The sequence below is a fragment of the Anguilla anguilla genome, chromosome 6 (assembly GCF_013347855.1).
Source record: "Anguilla anguilla isolate fAngAng1 chromosome 6, fAngAng1.pri, whole genome shotgun sequence".
Taxonomy (NCBI): domain Eukaryota; kingdom Metazoa; phylum Chordata; class Actinopteri; order Anguilliformes; family Anguillidae; genus Anguilla; species Anguilla anguilla.
This window is the reverse complement of record NC_049206.1, coordinates 39551636-39573035: the sequence shown is the minus strand read 5'-3', so window position 1 is coordinate 39573035 and position 21400 is coordinate 39551636. Positions and strand designations below refer to the sequence as shown.

At 43.6% G+C, this 21400-nt stretch overlaps 2 protein-coding genes across 5 annotated transcripts in view; both read left to right on the top strand.

Annotated features, from left to right (window-relative positions):
* The window catches only part of LOC118229915 (centrosomal protein of 128 kDa-like), a 55016-nt gene extending 45585 nt beyond the window's left edge, over nucleotides 1-9431 (top strand). For 2 of the 4 annotated variants that reach the window (XM_035422443.1, XM_035422442.1), the window contains exons 20-24: nucleotides 15-38; nucleotides 3783-3860; nucleotides 4140-4253; nucleotides 5753-5861; nucleotides 6940-9431. In XM_035422443.1, coding sequence (XP_035278334.1) covers nucleotides 15-38; nucleotides 3783-3860; nucleotides 4140-4253; nucleotides 5753-5861; nucleotides 6940-7040 — 426 coding nt within the window. In that variant the 3' untranslated portion in view covers nucleotides 7041-9431. The remainder of the gene's footprint in view (nucleotides 1-14; nucleotides 39-3782; nucleotides 3861-4139; nucleotides 4254-5752; nucleotides 5862-6939) is intronic. The other 2 variants (XM_035422446.1, XM_035422445.1) reach the window with 1 other exon arrangement.
* A 4520-nt stretch (nucleotides 9432-13951) lies between these two features.
* Nucleotides 13952-20897, top strand: LOC118229914 (type II iodothyronine deiodinase-like). The gene is made up of 2 exons (XM_035422441.1): nucleotides 13952-14657; nucleotides 17893-20897. The coding sequence occupies exons 1-2, from the start codon at nucleotides 14247-14249 to the stop codon at nucleotides 18451-18453; spliced, it is 972 nt and encodes a 323-aa protein (XP_035278332.1). The 5' UTR covers nucleotides 13952-14246; the 3' UTR covers nucleotides 18454-20897.
* Nucleotides 20898-21400: the final 503 nt, after the last annotated feature.

Sequence of the window (21400 nt, the reverse complement as noted above, 5' to 3'; positions counted from 1 at the left end):
GCCTCTCTTTTCAGGACCGAATATCAGATCTGGAAACGGTAAGTCTGTAGATTCCAGTAGCCTCACCATTAAAACTAATCCCGGAATTAGACCCTTCCTGAAAGGTTTCCCTATCGGGTAATGCAGGCTGTGTCAACGCCCGTGACATATTGACCCCAATGCCCCCCATGTCCGTCAGGATTACGGATCCTAATCCATCTCCTCATCTCTGAAACAATTTACCCATCCCGGGAATCTGCTCTCTTCTCCCGGAAGCCGCTGACCTCTTCCCAGAAAACCATCCCTGAGCCTAGAATTTAATTTGCCCTGTTCCCGTCTCGACTTCCCCGGTACATGACCGGTTGAATGAGACCTTTATTCTTCCAGGATGGGGCTGCTATATAGTGTCTTGTGACAGCATTACAGCAAATCCGTTCACAGGGGTCCAGCTTTCCGCACAGCTTAGATAAAACAGACCATACGTTTTTTATGAGGCCAGCTATGAGTAAATTGGCGGGTTTCTTCCCCCCCCCCTAACGATGCGCTCCCTACCCGATCAGACATGAACCACCTCCATACAGTAACGGTCATACAGGTGCGTCAGACACAGAGCGCGATCCCCCGTTTAAGGGAAGTTTAAGCGGAAAGCCGATTCGCTGATTAAACGCGCTGGCGCTCCCGCTGTCGGGTCTCCTCCGCCGGTGAGACATCAGAGGGGGCGCTCCTGCGGGTCTACAGCGCCCGATGCTCGCGTTCACGAGGACGCTATCGCTAGCGCTAGCGCCGCGCTTCCGCGGGCCCGTGATCCGCAGCCTTCGGGTTCCCTGAGTAATTAGATCTGTTAGCCGGAGACCTGGCGACCCCTCGGATAACTGTCTTCCGGGGCCAGCAAAGTGGGGTCAGCTGCTGCGTGGCCTCGGCGTCGAACGGCCTGCTCCTGGGCCCCCCCCGCGGGTTCTTTATGTAGCCAGCGGAGGTGCAATAATGGCTGCACTTCACGGCGATGCCAGGGGAGGCCCGTTAGGACCGTTAACTGGACGCGCTCGGCAGATTAAAGGGATACGTGCGGCTGCTGTATCTGGAATGGGCGACCTTCAGACCTCGGCTCTGGGCTGCCAGCGCTGCTGCTGCTTCTGCTGCAAAAGAATATAAAATACGTGCATTGTTAAAATATGTAAGGACAGCCATTTCGATATCCTCTACTGTCATTCGTGGGGATTCTGACAGTCTTTTTACGGAACAGTTTTAGAATCACCGATGGGGTGAGAAACCTTTTCTTTGTGTTTGGACGTGTAGAAAAAGCGACCTCTCGTCGCCTCGCGGGCGTCGCGGGTTTCTGCGGTCGTTCGTCTGTGACGACCGCGTCCCTCCCAACAAGCGGGCGTGGGCTGCGGAAAAACGTGTACGGCGGTAAATAAGAGGGCGCAGACGCGCCTCTCGTACGCAAACCCGTCAGAATTGGCCGACTTTCTACTTTGCGGCCGCTGCCCTGATACTGTGGCGGTGTGCCACGGATGAGTCAGCGTAGGGGAAACTCTGGGCTTGTAAGCGCTGTCTTTTCTCATTTTAGCAGACACCCCTGTCCGTAGCTTATGTTTGTACTGATGGAAACAGCTGGCTATGTTCTGAAGCGGTTTGGGATTAGGTCCACACCCAGAGATTGGGTCCACACCCTGGGACAGGACAGCAGATATACATCTGGGACTGTGAACGCTGCAGGTTTCAGCACGCTAGCTCCGTTGCTTAGCCTCTGTGCCACTCTCCGACCTTCACGGGTAGTCCTCCGTGTCGCTGGAATATAGTGACCACGCCCGTGTTTGCCTGGACACGTTTTTTTTTTTTGGGACCCAGGCGTAGGCGTCGTACACGGTGTGCGCCTCAGGCCGTTTTAGAGCTATACGAGCCCTGTGTGGGCCGGTGTGGGCGCGGTCACCTGCGGGGCCTTGGGAGGGGTCACGTCAGGGAGGGCAGGGAGGCAGTAAGGAGGAGTGTACATGATTTTGGCCCGATGAGTGTTGTAGTGCAGTGCGAAAGTGAAGACGAAGCATGAGTTCAAACAAAAGTGGAAATGTGAAGGCTCCCCCTCAGAAGGGTGGGTCTAGGAAGTAGACTGTGCCGCTCCACTTATCTCCTAAGAAGGGCGCTCATCTTGTAACAAGATTAAAGGTGAAAGATGGATTTCAGTACTAAACTTCGAGTCTGACACAGCCCACCCCCCCAGACATATTCACCTGTGTGACATACATGATGATATACGCGATATACATCTGTGTGAGACAAAGCAACTCGTATCACAGGTAGATCCATCTCTCTTACACTGTTACGCTGCCATCCCGCACTGCAGACACGTAATTGATTGTTTTATGGTTTTCGCTTAAAAAGATAAGCAAATTTATTTTCTAATTTGGAAGCTTCAGTGATTTTTATCCTAGTGGGGCATAATTGTTTTAGAGTGCAATCCGATTCACTGGGATTAAACCTGGGCTGTCCATTTTTCAAATCTGAAAAATGTGTTGCCTGGAAGCTTTGAATAACTGATCACAAACATGTATACGCACACTTAATTAGTTGCAGAGTGAGAAGGAGAGTCTTTTTGTTGAGTGTATAGAAAGGCAATATTGACTCGGGAGCATTTATGAGGTTCCCCAAAAAATGAAAGCAATTTGTCATCCCCTCTCTTCGCCACTATTACGCAACATCATGGCTCGCCGCCTCAAATGAGATTAGCGGAACGTTGGAAACCCCGCTGCCTTCACAAAGCAAACCGCATCAATCACCGAGGCTCCCGCTTACTGGGGAGAGCGGCGAAGGCGTCTGGTATCGACTGGGATGCCTCCGCTGGGTAGAGCAACGGCATCCCTCCGCATTCGCAGCTGCGCGGCATCCAGCTCTACTGCCCCTCCTCAGACTCTCGGCTGGGTCGGAGGACGGAGTGTAGCACAGTGGGTAGGGAACTAGACTTGTAACCGAAAGGTCGCAGGTTCGATTCCCGGGTAAGGACACTGCCGTTGTACCCTTGAGCAAGGTACTTAACCGAAATTGCTTCAGTATATATCCAGCTGTATAAATGGATACAATGTAAAAATGCTATGTAAAAGTTGTGTAAGTCGCTCTGGATAAGAGCGTCTACTAAATACCTGTAATGTAATGTAATGTAATGGGTCCTCGCTAAGCCTTAAAAACACGGAAAGCGTTAAATGTGCATGAAAAAAAAAAAAAAAAACTGTTGATCCGACTGTTTATTGGAAAAGCCACTGTGCTGTGTGAGTCCTGATGGTGCACTCCGTTGCTACGTGTCACGTACTGGTGCAGTCGTATGAGGGGACCCTGCTGACTGTCCAGAGCCGCTTGGATAGAGGTTGGCAACTCACCTGGGTCGCAGCAGTGGAGATGAACCGCTGATCTTTCCCACATACCCTCATCTTTAAAACCCTGAAACGGTGCTCTTATTTTTCTCCAGAGTGCTTGAAGTTGCTGGAGTTTCTGTTGGGTTGTGCTTTTCGCCAGTCTCAACTTTCTCCCCAGCTGTGCACTTTCCCATTTAACAGAAATTCCGAAATGTGTTGAGTCCAGTGCCATCTGCTTTCTGTTTTCCAGAGCTTGAAATTTTCTGTAAATATACTAGCGCTAAATAAAAAAAATATTAGCGTTAAGGAAATGTCTTCAGTACTAACATCTGTTATGAGATCATTCATTGACAGGTATGGTTTTTGAAAGCTGATGATCCTTGAATTTTGCATTATAAATACTGCACTAACCTGGTCTTCCTGACTCTCATTGGCCCGTTTTTCACGTCAACCCAGAGCACCAGGCTTGCTCTAGATCACCTGGAGTCTGTCCCAGAGAAGCTGAGTCTGCTAGAAAACTTCAAGGACCTGGAGGTAGGCGGGTCCCCAGCGAAATGCAAGCGGCGTCTTATTCTTAAAACCTGTTTTCGTATAAATGTCATTTTAGCAACGGGATATTTTCAAAAGGCTCACCTGATCTGCAAGTATACTGAATCTTATCTGCAGTAATATTGAATGCAGTAATCCAGCAATGGAGAAGCATTGGCTGGTTTAGATTAAGGGCTAAGACCTGGGACAAATAAGAGGCCTAACTTTACACGTGAGCCTTGGGCACACGGGACTGATGGGCTGGGCCCCCCACCCGTTTTGCAGGAGTCTCAGCGGCAGCGGGAGGTGGTGGAGGAGCGATACGCCCGATACAAGGACATCGTGGGCGACCTGCAGCACCAGTTGGAGGAGTCCAAAAGGAGAATCCAGGACTCCAGGGTACAAGTCCCGCACCCACACAGCACACTCTCATTGGCTGTTCAGTTGGTCGTGCACTGAGTGTCTTGACGGGATATTTAACTGTTGACGATGCTGCCGTTTGGTTATTTTTTTCTGTTGTTTTTTTCCCCCAAATCAATACGTTGCCTAGCGCGGCAAGCCAGGATTGTCACATTCCTTTATCGCTTCTGCTTGTTTGACCTGAAAGCTGTGTGTGTGTGTGGAATCTTCTCACTGTTTCTTCCCAGTTTATCATTATTTGGAAGTGCAGGTTCTTTGTTTTGTGTGTTAAGTAGTCTTGACAACTGATAACCATTAGCTGTAGGCTGTCTTGCTGAATGCCAGTACTTAAGGACAAGAATGCCCATGGCAAATTCTAACACCCCCTCCTTCTCCCTGCTTCTCTCACACATTCAGCTTTTTGTGTCCGTGTGTGTGTCTCGTGTGTGTTACGTTATACTGAATTATCGACTGTTATCCATTGGCAAAAAAACATCCACATCAGGGTGTGTATAGAGTATAGCCTCAAATGCAAAGGCTTCATTGAGGATTGTGTGTAGGACGGAGTGTAGCACAGTGGGTAAGGAACTGGGCTTGTAACCGAAAGGTCGCAGGTTCGATTCCCGGGTTAGGGCACTGCCGTTGTACCCTTGAGCAAGGTACTTAACCGAAATTGCTTCAGTATATATCCAGCTGTATAAATGGATACAATGTAAAAATGCTATGTAAAAGCTGTGTAAGTCGCTCTGGATAAGAGCGTCTGCTAAATGCCTGTAATGTAATGTAATGTAATGTGTGTGTGCGTGCGTGTGCAAGCATTCATGCCTGTGTGTGTCTGTGTACGTGTTTGTGTGTGCATGCATGGGAGCGTTTGTGTGTGTGTGTGTGTGTGTGTGTATGCATGTGTGTGTGGAGCTGCGAGGGGAAAGTCACCAGTGAGCTTGTTAGGATGTTTGTCCTAAATTGGCCTCAGCACTCACAGAAGCAGAAGGGCACATGGACTCCCCTGGCTGAAACACTATCATTGCGGCTCTGTTTAAATTACACTCATCTGTGAAGGAGCCCTGGGGCCTCCAAGCTTAATGGCTGGGCAGTGATTGTGACTGCCCCCTGTCCGCACCGTGCCTCCTTTAAGGGCCTGTGGAAGTGTGGAGCACGCTGTCCCTGCTCGCTCTGTCTGCGCCTGCTCTAATTACACTGACCCCAAAAGACTCTGAAACACAGTATAACCGCAAGACACACACAGGAACATTGTGGAAGTGGGAATATGCACAAACCGTCCCCCCCCCCCCCAACCCCCCAGTCTACCATCTCCATCCCTTTCTTGTGCCTGTTTCCCAGCTACTCAGAATTTCCAGAAGAATCCGCCTGTTGTCATGAGTTGTAATTTGGAGTGATAGTCCTTGGAAAGCGCTGAAAGGTTTTGTGGGTAAACTGGGTCGATTCAGGCCCTGGCCTGGCCTAATGCCATCGCGTGTCTGTAATGTGACCACTTGCAGGATGAGAAGATGGACGCAGCGTCCCGTAGCATCCGCCTGGCCGCCCTCTCCTCCTCTATCCGGGGGCAGGGCAATTTCCTGTCCAGCTCCCTACTCAGTGACAGTGCCTGTGAGTACCTTTGAACCCTGTGTATTGTAGTGTTACACAATGACACTGTCAGCTCCGACTCGCAGCTACTTTTATAGTATACTTTGGTTTTATCATCTCTGAATCCTAGGCATTGTAGTCCTATACTGTAACAGTGCCTTGGGGACTCTGGGTATTATAGTTTTAAACCATGACTCTTGGACTGTGGTCTTGCTGATTTGGTCTTGCACTGTTCAGTTTTGGAGGCCTACACTGGATAACTTCTGAAAATCACCCTATTACAAGGGATGCATTTTTAATAAAAAATCCTGTATATCATATCATAAATATGTTTTATACATTTACACTCTACTGCCCTATACAGGCAGTCTGTTATATAGAGCATTTAGACTGGCATCAATGCGTATTTACTGTGCTCCAAAATGGACGCCCACGTTTCAATCAGTAGCAGCTCTGAGCTTTACATTCATGGCACGGCGGCAACTGACGCACAAGTGAATACGAATGTGCATGCGCTGACCCGGTCAGTCTCCTTTCCGATGTGCTCCTGGGTGCACCTTTCTTGGGAGCCGCTGCTGGCACGGCCATCGCGCACGCCACACGGCTTCCAGCTGGGCTTCCGGTTTAACGAGCGGGCCACGGCGGCGTTAACACTGCCGTGCCTTCAGAGGTGCACAGCGAGCCGGCCGTACCGGAGGCATCTCACAGCGCGCAGTTCTCGGCCCGGTTTCTGTAGTGCAGTGAGCTGTAGGATAATTGCGACTAAACATCAACGTGTTACTGGAGTCGATACAACGCAAGACCGGCCAATTTGCCAGGTCTGAGAACTGTTCAGCTTCGAATGCTAGATATTTTCAGAATTAGAATTCCACTCATCCAATCTAATATAATCTAATAAGGAATCATATTTAGTTTAAGTTTCAGAGATTCATGCACCCTTCTGTCTTGTATTAAATAACCTTTTTTTTAAGTGGAGTGGATGGGGACACAGTAGCCTAATTGTAAGTGCTATTTGGTAAAGATTGTTCCATTTTATGAATGATTATGCCGTCATCATGCTGTTTGCAGAGAGTAAGAGCACCTTTCCTTTCTTTCACAGCACCACACAAACGCTTCGCCTCTCCGGAGTTGGACAGCAGTCTGCTTGAAGACCAAAGTTTGTCTTTAAATGGCATAAAACCTCTGTCCACAGCTCAGTGAAACATTGGCCAGCCTCCAATCTGCAAACCTGTTTACAGCAGTTTATAGCAGCCAGTTATATTTATAACTGTACAGGAGCATAAAACGGTCCCCTGCACATTCAACACTGTACGCCAACCACCCTGATGCCTTTCTGCTCCACCACGTGGGTTACCATGACAACCTCAAAGCCAGTCACTTTTAGTGTGGACAAAGAACAATGGGGTAGTCTCAACGGTAAGGGGTTGGTATTGGCATTACTTAGTAAAAATTATTTGGGAAATCGCTTTAAAGTATGTTTTCCACTATTTTTGTTTCAGTAAACTGGATGTCCTTGATTGAATGTACCGTGGATAAGATGAAATGGCCATCTCTGTGTTTACAGTAAACCTGGGTAATCTGCTTCATCTGTGAAACAGAACCTCAGAAAAGAGTAATGTTCTTACCGTAAATCATGGAATTGGAATGCCTTGCATATTCCACATTTCTATGGGCTTTCAAACAAGAAAATTACCAAGAACAATAATCTAATCTAAATAACTTTTTATGTAACACTTTTGAAACATACTGTTTATGTTGAAATCAAATGTTTGTACACTAAATTATGCAGATATGAAAATGGCTATCTGCAAAAAAAAAAAAGTTAAAGCTTTGTTGGAGCATTTACCTTTAGTAAAAATCTGGTGCTTTTTTTTACTTACTGCACATGGCATTAATATATATGCATAATAAATATTTTATACGGTTTTCAGCAAATTGGCCAATTCTCAGTGTTTCTATGTGTACCTAAAGCTAGCTGCTCTAAATGCTGGTTGTTGGTGTTTTGTCATTTCATTGATTTGTTTTCATTTCAGTGCACACACTGGATTATGTTTTATCTGATTTTTATATATGTACACATTTAAGCTTTTTATATATTTGACAGTGATTGTTTGTCTAAAATCACAAAGAATGCACAAGTCGCAATGTTCAGTGTTTAAGTGAAGAGAGTAAAAAGTGGACGCAGTGTGTTAATGATCAAAGTGATTGGGTTTTTTTTTTTTTTAACAGCCCCTTGGGTCTTTTCCCATTTCTCTCTCCCTAAATCTATCTTTCCTGCTTAAAGATTCTTGTTCTGGAAAGCATGTCTGTCACCCTACCTCCATTGTATTCTTTGCCTGGTCAGCTCTGAGCAAGAAGCTGAAAAGAGTTTATTTGAGACGACAACACTTGTTAAATGGGACAAATTAATGATTTTTATCAGTTTTCCCCAAAAGTTACATTTGGCATTTGGGATGACAGTTTGCACAAGCCGTGTCACACTCCAAGTTTGTGCGTGTATACGCTGGTGTGCTTGGGTTTGTGATGTGACTGTGCTCTGCGTGTGCATGCATGTGTGTGTGCGTGTCATTCTTTTCACACATGCAGCCTTACCCTGAAATGTTATGTGTGAATGAGCGTCTGGGTAAGCATTTCAGAAAAGTAGCTCTGGCAATTTGCTGGCTCCAGAAAGAGTAACATTTACGGAAATGTTCAATTTCAATGTTAGTGTGCACGAAGCCAAAACATCAACAGATCCAACACACAAAAATCGGCTTTCGCTAAGACATCCATCAGTGTCTGCAATCCCAACATGCCTTGTGGGGGGCCACCGCCACCTGTCATTCAAAATGAATGGAGCACTGCGTACAGTGTGGCTTCACCGTTACCCTTGTGGATTTCTATATTGCAATATTGCTATATTGCAGTTATATTTAAAATGTATTTGTAATATTCAAAATCATTTAATTAATAGTCTCTTTTCCCGCACCAATTAGTGTGAATACACACAGGCATGAGGCAGAATTTTGTATAAGAACCTGATTTAAACAAAAAAAAAAAAAAGAAAAGAAAAAGTAATGAATGCCCAGGGGTCGTTCTTACTTAACTTGGCATGCTGTTAAATAATGAAAAGCAGTCTTATACAATTTTGGGATGTTTCCAGAACTAAAAGCAGTTTCTCTGCCTCCCTTATCTCTTGTGGTCTGCCAGCTATTTTGAGACCATCTGTTTGGCTGCTTGTGAAGAGCTTGAAACTAAACCCAATATCCAGTACAAGAGGGGAACAAAAGTTTCTAGTGGTGCATACAAGGTTTTTGCTACCTCTCCTTTACTCTGGGGAGAGACCACTGGAGGGATTACTGCTGGTCACAGCAGGTTACCTGATGCATTCACAGGCTGTGTCAGGGGCCTTGTTGACCGGTGTAGTTTGCACTGCTTAATAATTCACATTTCTAAGACTTAGGTTCTTTCACGGCTGTCCCAAATTTTGTCTGTGCCATTTGTATGTGTTTACATTTTCAAAATAAATGTGCAGTATTTTCACAGACTTTCTTTTGGGAGATTTACCATTGGAAACCTAAATAATGTCAAATAAAACTGGCCTTAAATGCTCTTATGTTCCTCCTTGTGTGGAAGGCGTTTTATGGTCAATATGTTTCTCTCCCTCTTTCTTCCTGTCCTTTTTACTCTCGCCTTTTTTTTTGGTCCAAGAGAAGAAAAATGAAAGCAGAATTTGAACAGAAGCCTGACTCTGTCTTCTGTAGTCTATAATGAGAAAATAGCCTCTTTCTTTGGTCCGTTGTGTAGAATGTTTAGGTACACCGTGTTTGTTCATTTGGTCATGACGATCCATCACAGAGTGATGTATTTTAATATAAGATGCACAAATAGTACATTGCCTCCTCCTCCCTCCCTTTATGAAATTGAGTTTTTTTCCCCTGGTCTCAGAGAAAAACGTGTGAAAAAATTCTTAAGTAATTAGTATTATCTAAAGAAGTAAAACTGCAGAAGATGAAAAACTCCATAATATGGTCACAGAAGAACCCTTTATATACGCAACCTTTTAAGGTATGGTGGCGTGAAAAAGTATTTGCCCTCTTTCCGATTTCCTCTATTATTGCATATTTGTCGTACTGAATGGTTTCAGATCTTTCGACAAAATTGAATATTAGACAGGCAACCAGAATAAATGGGAACCTGAATAAACACAAAGCACGTTTTAAAAATCATATCATTTATTTAAAGAATAAAGTGACCAACGACCCATATCACTCATGAGAAAAAGTAATTGCCTCCTTGATAACTGGTTGCCCTTCCTTTACCTGCAATAACTGAAACCAAATGCTTCCTATAATTTGATATCAGTCTCACATCACTGTGCAGGAATTTTTACCCACTCTTCTTTGCAGAACTGCTTAAATTCTGACAGATTGGTAGGTTTCTGAACAGGAACTACTCATTAAACGTTTTTCCACAGCATCTCTATTGGATCAAGACTCTGACTTGGCCTCAACAAAACTTTAGTTTTGTTTCTTTTCAGATGGGGTCTTCTGTGTTTTGGATCATTGTTTTGCTGCAGAAGCCAATTACGCTTCAGCTCATGAACAGATCACCAGACATTCTCCTTAAGAATTTTCTAGAACAGAGCAGAACTCATGGTCTATTCCAATAATGAGAAGAATCATCCAGGTCCCGAGAAAGCAAAGCATCCCCACAACATCACAATACTACCACGTCTGACTTTTGGTATGATTCTTACTGTAAAATGATGCTTTGCACAAGACATAATGCGACCCACGTCTTCCAAAAAGTTCCACTTTTGACTCCTCTGTCCATAGAACATTATCCCAGAAGCCTTGTTACTCTCCCATGAATTCCATTTTTGCCCAGTCTCTTTCTTATTGTGGAGTCATGAACAGTGATCTTAGCTGAGGTTAGGGAGCCCTGGAGTTCTCTGGATGTTTTGGGATTGTTGTACCATTGTGGATTAGTTGTTGCCCTTGGAGAAATATTGGCTGGCTGGCCACTCCTGGGAAGAGTCTTCACTGTTCCAAGTGTTCTCCATTTGGAGATAATGCTTCTCACTGTGGTTAAGTGGAGTCGCAGAGCCTTAGAAATGACTTTGTAACCTTTTCCAGTCTGATATATTTCAACAACTTTTTTTCCCTCATCCCCTTCTGTAAGTCCCTTGATTTGTAGCATAGTGTGCTTGTAGAAACTTTGTGGTGACCATTTTTCCCAGTATTGGAAGTGGCCATGAGCTCTGCTCTGTTCTAGATCTGTCCATGAGCTCAAGCTGAATCATAATTGGCTTATTTTGTAATTTCAAATGCGTTTCTGTGAATCACTTTGGGCTGCAAACCATTGTATGAATAGTTCTATATAAATAAAGTTATTATTCTTATTATTATTATTATTATTATTATTATTATTATTATTATTACTACTACTACTACTACTACTACTTAACTCTTTATTTGCCTTTGTTTAACATTCAATTTTCCCTGAAACAATTCAGTATGACAAATATCCAGTAATAGAGGAAATCAGGAAGGGGGCAAATACTTTTTCACGGCACTATTATATCAATGAGTAATACATACCCTTTTAAAATGTATTTTAAGACTGTGTTCTGCTATTGATGAAGTAAATATAATTTGTGGCTTGCTTTTCTTTTAATGCCATGCACGTTTTACAGTTCAAACCTGGAGGAATAGGTCTTTTGGAGTTAAGATATATGCCCTGTCGCTCCTTTTGAACTTCTTAATAAGCCCTTTCATTTTAAGCAATGTCCTGGGGAGAATAAGTACTTGGTAATTTGGGAAACATCTTTTCATTTATTTGGATTCAGATTGGAGCTGTGCAATTTGGTCCATCTCCAGAATCTATGGTTTCTTAATCCCAAATTCTGACCTGAACCACTGTGTCAGGAGGAATAATAGCAGAGGTTGTAGATTCAATTCCCAGCAGGCATTATACCATTGAGCAAGGTGCCAAATCTGATTGCTTCATTAAAATATTCAGCCATGTATTTGGATAGCATTAAAATTTTGGGAAATATTTGATAAAAAGTTATCAAAAGGAATTTAGCTGGGGGAGAATGAAAAGTTTGCCTAATTCCATGGTAAAGTCTTTGATATTTTAAACCAGGGTTGATTGAGCAGTTAGCCCTGTAAGCAGCGTGTCGTCTTGTGCTTCAGAAGGAAGTTTTCTGCAGTTGCAGCCTTTGTTTGTGGGCCAAGAGTGCATCGGTGCTGGAGTAATTAAAAAAAAAACAGGCTGTTTTGAGACTGGTACTGAAGTACATGACTTCCTGCAGTGAAAATAATCCACATGTAGACTGTTGATTTCCTTTAGCCCGAGGTATCTGTCTCGCCCACATCTTTCTTGTTAGCTGTATCTATTCTGTAGCCTCCTATTATTGTAAACATACTGCAAAATGGGCAAATATGTTTAAAAAAAGCAAAGTAAACTCAGTCCATCTGGAAGATAACATTATCTGCATGGTAATTTATTATTTTTTTGTTTTCATTTTTAATGTATGATAATATGTTTGCGCTAACAAAGAAGGACACAACAGATTTTCTTGTCTTTTTTTTCTTTTTGTCTGTGAATGACACAAGAGTGCAAATAGGGCTTTTAGTTGTCCTAAGTTGGAATATCAGAAATCCCGCTGGCTCTGACTCAGTATTCAGTACACCTAGCTCCCCAGATACTCCAATACACAACAGACCCCCAGTGTTGCTTCTTTTCACACAACCATTTTGTTTCCAGTCATGCTTATCTAAGGTGTTTTGCATTGCTTGTTGAATATAGTCCACTTAAACTGTCACATACTTGGATTCTTGGTGAAGCAATTCAGGTTTCCTTGAGCAAAGCATCACGGGACAATACAGGCTCCCGCCTTGGGATTCGAACTCAACCTAGACGAGTTTGCTGCATCACATGATCGGTCATACCAAGTCACACAGTGGCACTTTCGGTCGTAAGCAGGGTATGTACGTTGCTTACCTCATCTACATTACATTTTTAAAATTCAACTGCCTGCAAAAATAAGTCTGCGTATCAATGTTGAAGAATGCCAAACAACACTTGAATGCCTTAATTGAATTGGATATCAGCATTTTTTTCAGCCTACCTTCGGAAGAAATCCTCCGGGCGACCCTGCACACACACAAACAAACACTTGATGTTTGACTTACGGCTTGTGCAAACTGTCATCCCAAATGCCAAATGTAAGAATGTTTTCAAGAATCCTTTTGTTAGACTCAATGCATTCTCTCCAACCGAAAGTACGCGTGGGCAGACAGGTTTGCCAAGTGCTAAACGTTTATTCGTGATGTAGAAAAGCACCACGTTAATAAATAAAAACGTGCCAAACGGAATGTCCAACATAATGAAATGGCTTTTGCTTACCACGTTTTTTGAATCTCCCTTCACGGACATAAAAACGTCCATTCTAGATGTTGCAGAAAGCAGAGTATAAAAGTAAGTTCTTCCAAAACCCCCGAACCATGCCTAAATGATGTCCCCTACCCTGGGTCCCCTTAACCCCACTGTAACACATAAACTGAGATGTAACGGTTGTATGTCCAAAGCGCGCTCCCGTTGCGTACAAGTGGCAATGACCTGGATATCGATATGTTGTGGGCTGTGGCAGTTCATTAAAAGACATTTGTGATAAAAAATAAAGGGAACATATATGTAAAGATGTATAACTACACGTATTAAATACATAATTCAATAAACGGCATATGTAGCCTACCTGATGTAATGTATGCTGCAATACAGCTGTTTAAACACCTCTGGCAAATTAAGTTATTTTTAATGTTTCAGACAGACCTAAACTTTGACCGTCATTGAGCAATGGATTCTATCTTTTGGCTCAGTGTCAATGACGTGCGTGGTACCCGAGTATTCTAGCGTAGGTTACTACAGCGCCTAGCGATCAACATTGGATTTACTCATTAAATCAAGTCACGGAAAAAATATTGAGATCTTTCACATGGGAAAGGAAACAGCACTCAATAAGGTGGCTATTTACTAACCATCACAAAGCCCAAATGAAAGAGAACTTTAATTCATGCGTCACCTTAACGTCACTCCAACCTTCTTAAAGGTGTACACGTGCACTCTCTTATAGCGCACAACAACTGGCTCCAGAATGACCTGGTTTGACAACAAAAAGTACTGTCTGTTAATTCTATACTTTCTGTGGAGTCTCAGTACGGGGAGGGAACTTTCTAGTGATATCATGATCCTACCACAAACAAGCTCCGGGGACTATTACACAAAACAATTTGCAGCTGACAAACAGCGCAGCGACCTAAGGAGAGGAAACGGAGGAGGGCATTTGGGGAGGGGGAGTTGTTTGGGGACCGCGTAAAAGCTTTGAATCCACCTCTTCACGCTTGCACTACTTCAGAAATGCGCAGAGCTAGACTAGGGGATACCTTTCCGGCCAAAAAGCTGAAGAGTAATATTGCTACAAGTTTAATGCCAGAAACAGTACAGGAAACAGGACACCAGAACGGAATGGATATACAGGGAGAAAATTTAGGAAAAAGCAAAAAAGTACGAAAACAGAGGGACAGTCTTTCCACGCAGCAAAGAGCCGGCGCGCTAAGCATGGACTTGTTGGTTGCCTTGCAGATATTACCAGGCTTTTTCTCGAACTGTCTGTTCCTGGCGCTCTATGACTCGGTGGTCCTCCTAAGGCGTGTGATGTCACTTCTCAGCTTCTCGAGGTCCGCAGCCTGTGGCGAGTGGCAGCGCATGCTGACTTCAGCAGGTTTACGCTCGATATGGAACAGTTTCCTACTGGATGCCTACAAGCAGGTAACGATGCGTAAAACGTAACTTTTTCACCCCTGTACACGCAAGGCTCCAAACTTGTTTTTAATGGGCTAGTTGTACCCACACGATCATTATTGCAAAGCGGCTTTTGTCTCTACTACTACTTCTACTACTATTACTACAACAACAACAGCATAATCATCAACAACAATATTATCATTATTATTATTATTATGATTCAATAAAAATAATATTTTTGGTATATTCTTAGCGGATGGCTACATTATCTCATTATCAGGCAACTGAAGTAGTTGCGAACTAGGTAGTTTCTTTTTCAAACAATGTTATATATATATATATATATATATATATATAGTGAGCTTCATATATTTTGGACAATGACATATTTTTTCTTTATTTGGCTCTGTACTCCATAATTTTGAATTTGTATTTAAAGTTCAGATTCTTTTTATTAAAGGGTGTTTATCTTTATTTTTATTTATTTATTTTTATATATTTTGGTTTCACCAAGTAGAAATAACAGCAGTTTTTATACGCAGTCCCCCATTTTAGTGTTCTATAATGTTTGGAACATATGGCTTCACCGGTGTTTGGGATTAGTCAGGTGTGTTCAGTTTCTTCCTTAATGCAAGCATAATAATGCCTTTTGAGTCTGTTATTGGCCTCAACGTGAGGGCCAGAGTTGTTCCAATTTAAGTCAGGGAATCCATTATGAGGCTGATAGATAAGAGGGAAGGAAATAGTCAGAGACATAGGCTAAACCTTAGGCTTACCAAAATCAATTGTTTAGAATATCATTAGAAGAAAGAGATCACTGGTGAACTCAGTAATCTCAGAGGGCTGGTAGGCCCAGGAAGACCTTTGCAGTTGATGACCACAGAATTCTCACTACAATGAAGAAAAAAACCCAAACACCTGTCCGTGAGATCAGAGACACTCTTCAGGAGGCAGGCGTGGATGTATCAGTGATTATTGTTCACAGATGACTTCAGGAACAGTGCTGTAGAGGCTACACTGCAAGATGCAAATCACTAGTTAGTCACAAAAACAGGGTGGCCTGGTTACAGTTTGCCAAGAAATACCTAAAAGAGCCTCCCAAGTTCTGAAGAAAGGTCTTGTGGATGGATAAGATCAAAATGTATCAGAGTGATGTCAGTAGCAAAGCGTTGAGGCCAAAAGAAATGGCCCAAGATCCAAAATCAAAACCAAGGTCCAAAACCAAGATCCAACCACCCCCCCCCCCCCCCCATTGGCATTTGTGGTGTTGGGATTTGGGAATGTATGGCGGTTCCCACTGGTACTGCCTCACTTGTTTTCAGTGACAATGTAACTGCTGACAGCAGCAACAGAATGAATTCTGAAGTGTACAAAAGCATCTTATCTGCTCAAGTTTAAGCCAATTCCTCAAAGCTCATAGGATGGTGCTTCACCCTACAGCAACACAATGATCCCAAACATACTGCTAAAGCAAAGGAGTATTTCAAAGCCCAGAACTGGAAGATTTTCGCCCTAGCAGAATCCAATTGAGCATGCTTTACTTTTGTTGAAAATAAAACTTAAGGCAGCTAGTCCTTGAAACAAGCAGGGGCTGAAGATGGTTGCAGTACCGACCTGGCAGAGAAACACCGGAGAAGATACTCAGCACCTAGTGATGTCAATAGCCTCTTTTCCACCGTGGGGCCGAACGGTTACCAGGGGCGCTCCGTGCTGTTCCACGCTGCTCAGGACTCGTGGGAACGGTTACCGTTTCTGTTTCCATTTGTCGGGCTGCTAAAACCAGGACTAGGAAGTATCTAAGAAAAACTAGCGACGACAGCATGTGAAGTAGTGGATCAGCGCCCAGTCACAAAACTGATGTAAATGTGAAACCAATCAGTGAATACCTACGTCATTAAGCCCGCCCACCCAAATAGTTCTGCTGCACTGAGCAGAGTTGTTTAACCATGCCGAGAAACTCGTGTGGTGTGTAAGCGTTCCACACCAAGCCGTTTCCAGGTGGAAACACCATTGGAACCGCTCCTCTCCGTGCTCAGAACTGTTCTTACAGTGGAAAAGAGGCTTATGGGGCACAGACTTAAAGCAGTCATTGCGTACAAAGGATATGCAACAAAGTACTAAACATTACTACATTATTTGCATAACATTAATGTGTCCCAAACATTAAGCTTGTCTGAAATGGGGGGACTGTATAAAACGTGCTGTAATTTCTACATGATGAAAAAGTTTATAAAATACCCTTTAATAAAAGCTGAGAATGTGCACTTTAACCACATTTGAGTTGCTTGATTACACATCTAAAATTGTGGAGTACAGAGCCAAATCATGAAAAAAATGTCTTTGTCCCAAATATTATGGAGCTCACTATATTTATATAGTCTCGGGCCTGGGGGTATATGAATGGTGTGTTCCAGCTGTGGTCTAAATTAATTTAGCTCTGCTGGACCACTGATTTCATCCTTATTTGACAGCTTGTTTGACATGTAACAGCTTTGTCCTTTTGAAAAGAAATGCATTGTTGTAACATTTTATGCTCCCAGGACATTTAAAGACATGTAAACATGTTTCTTCTGTTCATGTATACCCTTTTAGGGGTTTGAGCATATAAATTCCACATCAATCTAAGATTAATTAGTTGTTATATTAACAGTTTTATGGCCTAGAGCAGTTCATTTAACCACTAATTGAGACAGCACTAAGAAGTGCAATAGATTTACTGTGAGAGTTTCACCACATTTTTCCTGCTTGCATGAATGCTGGCTGTCTTTTCCTTTGTGTGTGCTTGTACATATGTTTTCAATATGTGCACACATGTAAATGCGTCTCTCGGTGTGTTAGTTTGTGTGTGTGTGTGCGTGTGCATGTGTGTGTGCCTGTGTGTGCGTGTGCGTGTGTGCATGCGTGTGTGTTTGTGTGTGCGTGTGCATGTGTGTATGTGTGTGTGCATGTGTGTGTGCGTGTGTGTGTGTGCGCGTGTGTGTACGTGTGTGCATATGTGCGTGTGCATGCGTGTGTGTTTGTGTGTGCGTGTGCACATTTGTGTGTGTGCGTGTGAGGGAGATTATAATTTTTTATATGCTTTGCAGTCTTTGTGTGAAAGTATTTCTTTGTATGTTTTGGGCTGAATGGGCAGAGCCCCGGCAGAGCATGTGGGCTAGCTCAGCACTCTACTTCTCTGTGTATGGACCTCATCCCTTAGCTGAGGTGGGGCGATATAGTCTGGCTGAGCTTGTAGTCTCTCCGTTTTCTTTGTGCCCAGGTGAAGCTTGGTGGGGAGGCTCCCAACTCCAAGGTTGTGAAGGTACCATCCATTAGAGGCCGGAAGCGGAGTCCCAGGAACAAGGCAGGCGATGAGTGCCACCTGTTGGATTTTGAATGCTCCGACCGCCCCCTGGTGGTCAACTTTGGCTCTGCCACCTGACCCCCCTTCATCAGTCAGCTGCCCGCCTTCCGGCAGCTGGTGGAGGACTTCTCGGACGTGGCCGACTTCCTGCTGGTGTACGTGGACGAGGCGCACCCCTCGGATGGCTGGGCGGTGCCGGTGGCCGGGCCGCACCCGTTTCAGGTGAGGCAGCACCAGAGCCTGGAGGAGCGGGTCCTGGCGGCGCGCAGGCTGCTGGAACACTTTGCCATTCCGCCGCAGTGCCAGCTGGTCACCGACAGCATGGACAACAACGCCAACACGGCCTACGGCGTCTCCTTCGAGAGGGTCTGCATCGTCCAGAAGAGGAGGATCGCCTACCTGGGGGGGAAGGGCCCCTTCTTTTACAACCTGGGAAACGTCCGGCAGTGGCTTGAGCACAACTTTGGACGGAGGTAGAGTGCAGTAACAGTGAAAAAAAATAAACTTCTCATTCCACAGGCTGGGGGAGAAGTCTATTTTAGGACAAGTGAAATTGCTGATGCAGGTACAGTGAGACATTTTGAAAAAGTTCCTCTTCAAAGCCCTGTTGACTACTTCTGGCGAGGTTCCAGTCAGTCTAATCCAGCGGCTTCCTATTTGGAACAAAGTCCACGCTCGTATCGACTTGACCGACAGATGAGGCGGACGAGCTTTCAGCACACGCGGAACCTCTGCAGCCCTCCCTCAAGGTTGCCGTGCCGACAGAACGCGAAAAATACACCCCTGTCAGTCGACATAAACCCATTGCCCTGTGTGAAAGGAGCCCAGAATTATTGAATACAAGTGGAAACACAAGGAGCCAACTTTCAAAAAAAAAAAAAACAACTGGTGATGTAAGGCTCCTTCATGCATATGAACTTGCTTTCATTCTGAACGCACTCCCTTCCTCAGTGTGATTTCATGCTGTCGGTTTAATGTGCTGCAGTCTCCTGTTTTTGATTAAGTGCTCTTCATGTACTTTTATTCCTATGCTGTTTCTTAAACAAAGGGGCCTTTTCTTCTTACTCGAGTTTGACATGATGCCAAATAGATTCTCTGTGTTCAGTCCTTGCATTCGTGAGCCCCAAGCCCCACGCAGCAGCATTTTCTGAGCGCAAGTGTAATGGGGTGCAACCATGTTTTGGTAATTGAGTGACATCACATATTTTAGTCGATGAAACTACGCTGTAGTTCCTCAGCCACATTTCTACAGACCCTCCTCATATGTAGGTCCGGCATACCTGAGGCAAGCCAGAGGCATTTCCGTTGACCTGCCTTAGTAGATCAGCTTTGTAGGTCAGCTGTACCTTAGGTGAGCAGCTTTTCTATAGAGCATTTACACACGTGGACAGGTTGTTGCCTGACCATATCTACGATTGTAGATCTTCCCCAAGGACATACAGAAGTCACTGGGCCTCATTCACAAAGCATGCATACGATCACATTTGATCGTAAACTGTGTAAGAATATTTCCAAGAACATTTCGGCATTCATCATTTGTTTTCTTATCTGTCTTTGTTCATGGCTGTTTCCTTATGCAAATCACATGATCAGGATTGCACTTCAAAATAACAGAGTCAGCACTCATACACCTGGGATATGCACAAAAACAAAGGTCAGCACATGTGTTATGAATCCCATATTTGGTTTTTGTTGGAACATTTTTAGAGCAAAAATAAGAATCATTTAAGAAAATGAGAATGTGAACGAGGCTCATTATGTTTATCTGATAAAATATGTACATTTTGTATTTAAAAAAAATCTAGCAAAGCTGCATGGTTTAGTTTATATGCAGTGAGCTCCATAATGTCTGGGTCAAATACATATTTTGTTTGGTTTGGCTCTGTACTCCACAACTTTAGATTTGTAATCAAACGATGCACATGTGGTTAAAGTGCAGACTCTCAGCTTTTATTAAGGGATATTTTTATACAATGTTGGTTTCACCATGTGGAAATTGCAGCACTTGTACGTGGTCCCACCATTTCAGGGCACCACAATGTTTGGGACAAATGGCTTCACAGGTGCTTCTAATTAGTCAGGTGAGTTCACTTGCTTCCTTAGTGCAGGTAGAAGAGAGTGTTCCGTATCTCATCTTGATTATAGGCTTCTGATTGCCTTTTGAGTCTGTTATTGGCATTTCATTGGCCACAGTTGTGTCAATGAAAGCCAAGGAATCCATTACATGGCTGACCAAAATCATCTGTTTGGGATATCATTAAGAAGAAAGGGAGCACTGGTGAACTCAGTAATCCCAAAGGTCCTGGTAGGCTAAGGAAGACCTCTACAGTTGATAACCAAATAATTCTTACCATGATGAAGAAACGCCCCCAAACACCTGTTTGCCAGATCAGAAACACTCTTCAGTGTATGCAAACGACTAGTTCGCTGCAAAAACAGGATGGCCAGATTAGAGAAGAAATACGTAAAAGAGCCTGCAATTGTCTTGTGGACATATGGGATGAAGACTCATTTGTATCAGAATTACAGGAAGAGCAAAGTGTGCAGGCCAAAATAAACCTCAAGATCCCCAAGATACACCTCATCTGAGAAACACGGTGGTGGGGTGTTATGATTTGGGCAGGTATGGCTGCCACAGTTACTGGCTCACTTGTCTTCATTGATGATGTAACTGCTGATAGCTGCAGCAGAATTAATTCTGACGTGTACAGAAACATCTTATCTGCTCAAACTCATCCTACAGCAAGACAATGATCCCAAACATACTGCTAAAGCAGCAAAGGAGTATTTCAAAGCCAATAACTATTCACAAAGCCAAGTCATTCACCTGATCTGAATCAAATTGAACATGCATTTTATATGCTAAAGAAGAAACTTAAGGCAACTAGCCACCAGAAAATGTGGGAGCTGAAGATGGCTATAGTGCAGGCCTGGCAGAGCATCACCAGATAATATACTCAGCAACTGGTGATGTCTATGGGTCACAGACTTCAAGCAGTCATTGCATGCTAAGGATATGCAACAAGTATTAAACATGACTACTTTCTTCTGCATAACATTAATATGTCCCAAACATATTATGATGCCCTGAAATGGGGAGCGTTTGGAGTGCTGTCATTTCTACATAATGAAACCAAAGTGTATGAAAATCGGAACAAATAAACGCTGAGAATGTGCACTATAACTGCAAACAATTATTTTATAACAATTGTAAATTTCTGGAGTGCAAAGCTAGATCAAGAAAAAAATGTATCTTTGTCCAAAACATTATGGAGCTCACTGTATCACTGACAAAAAACTGCAAATATTTACTAAACGTTTTTTTAGTTTTAGTTTTAGTCCACCATTTTTCCATTGTCTTGTTATCAGGGTCTCTTCATATCAGGAAAAACAAAGGCACAAGCATGTGACTTTCTTTCTGTCG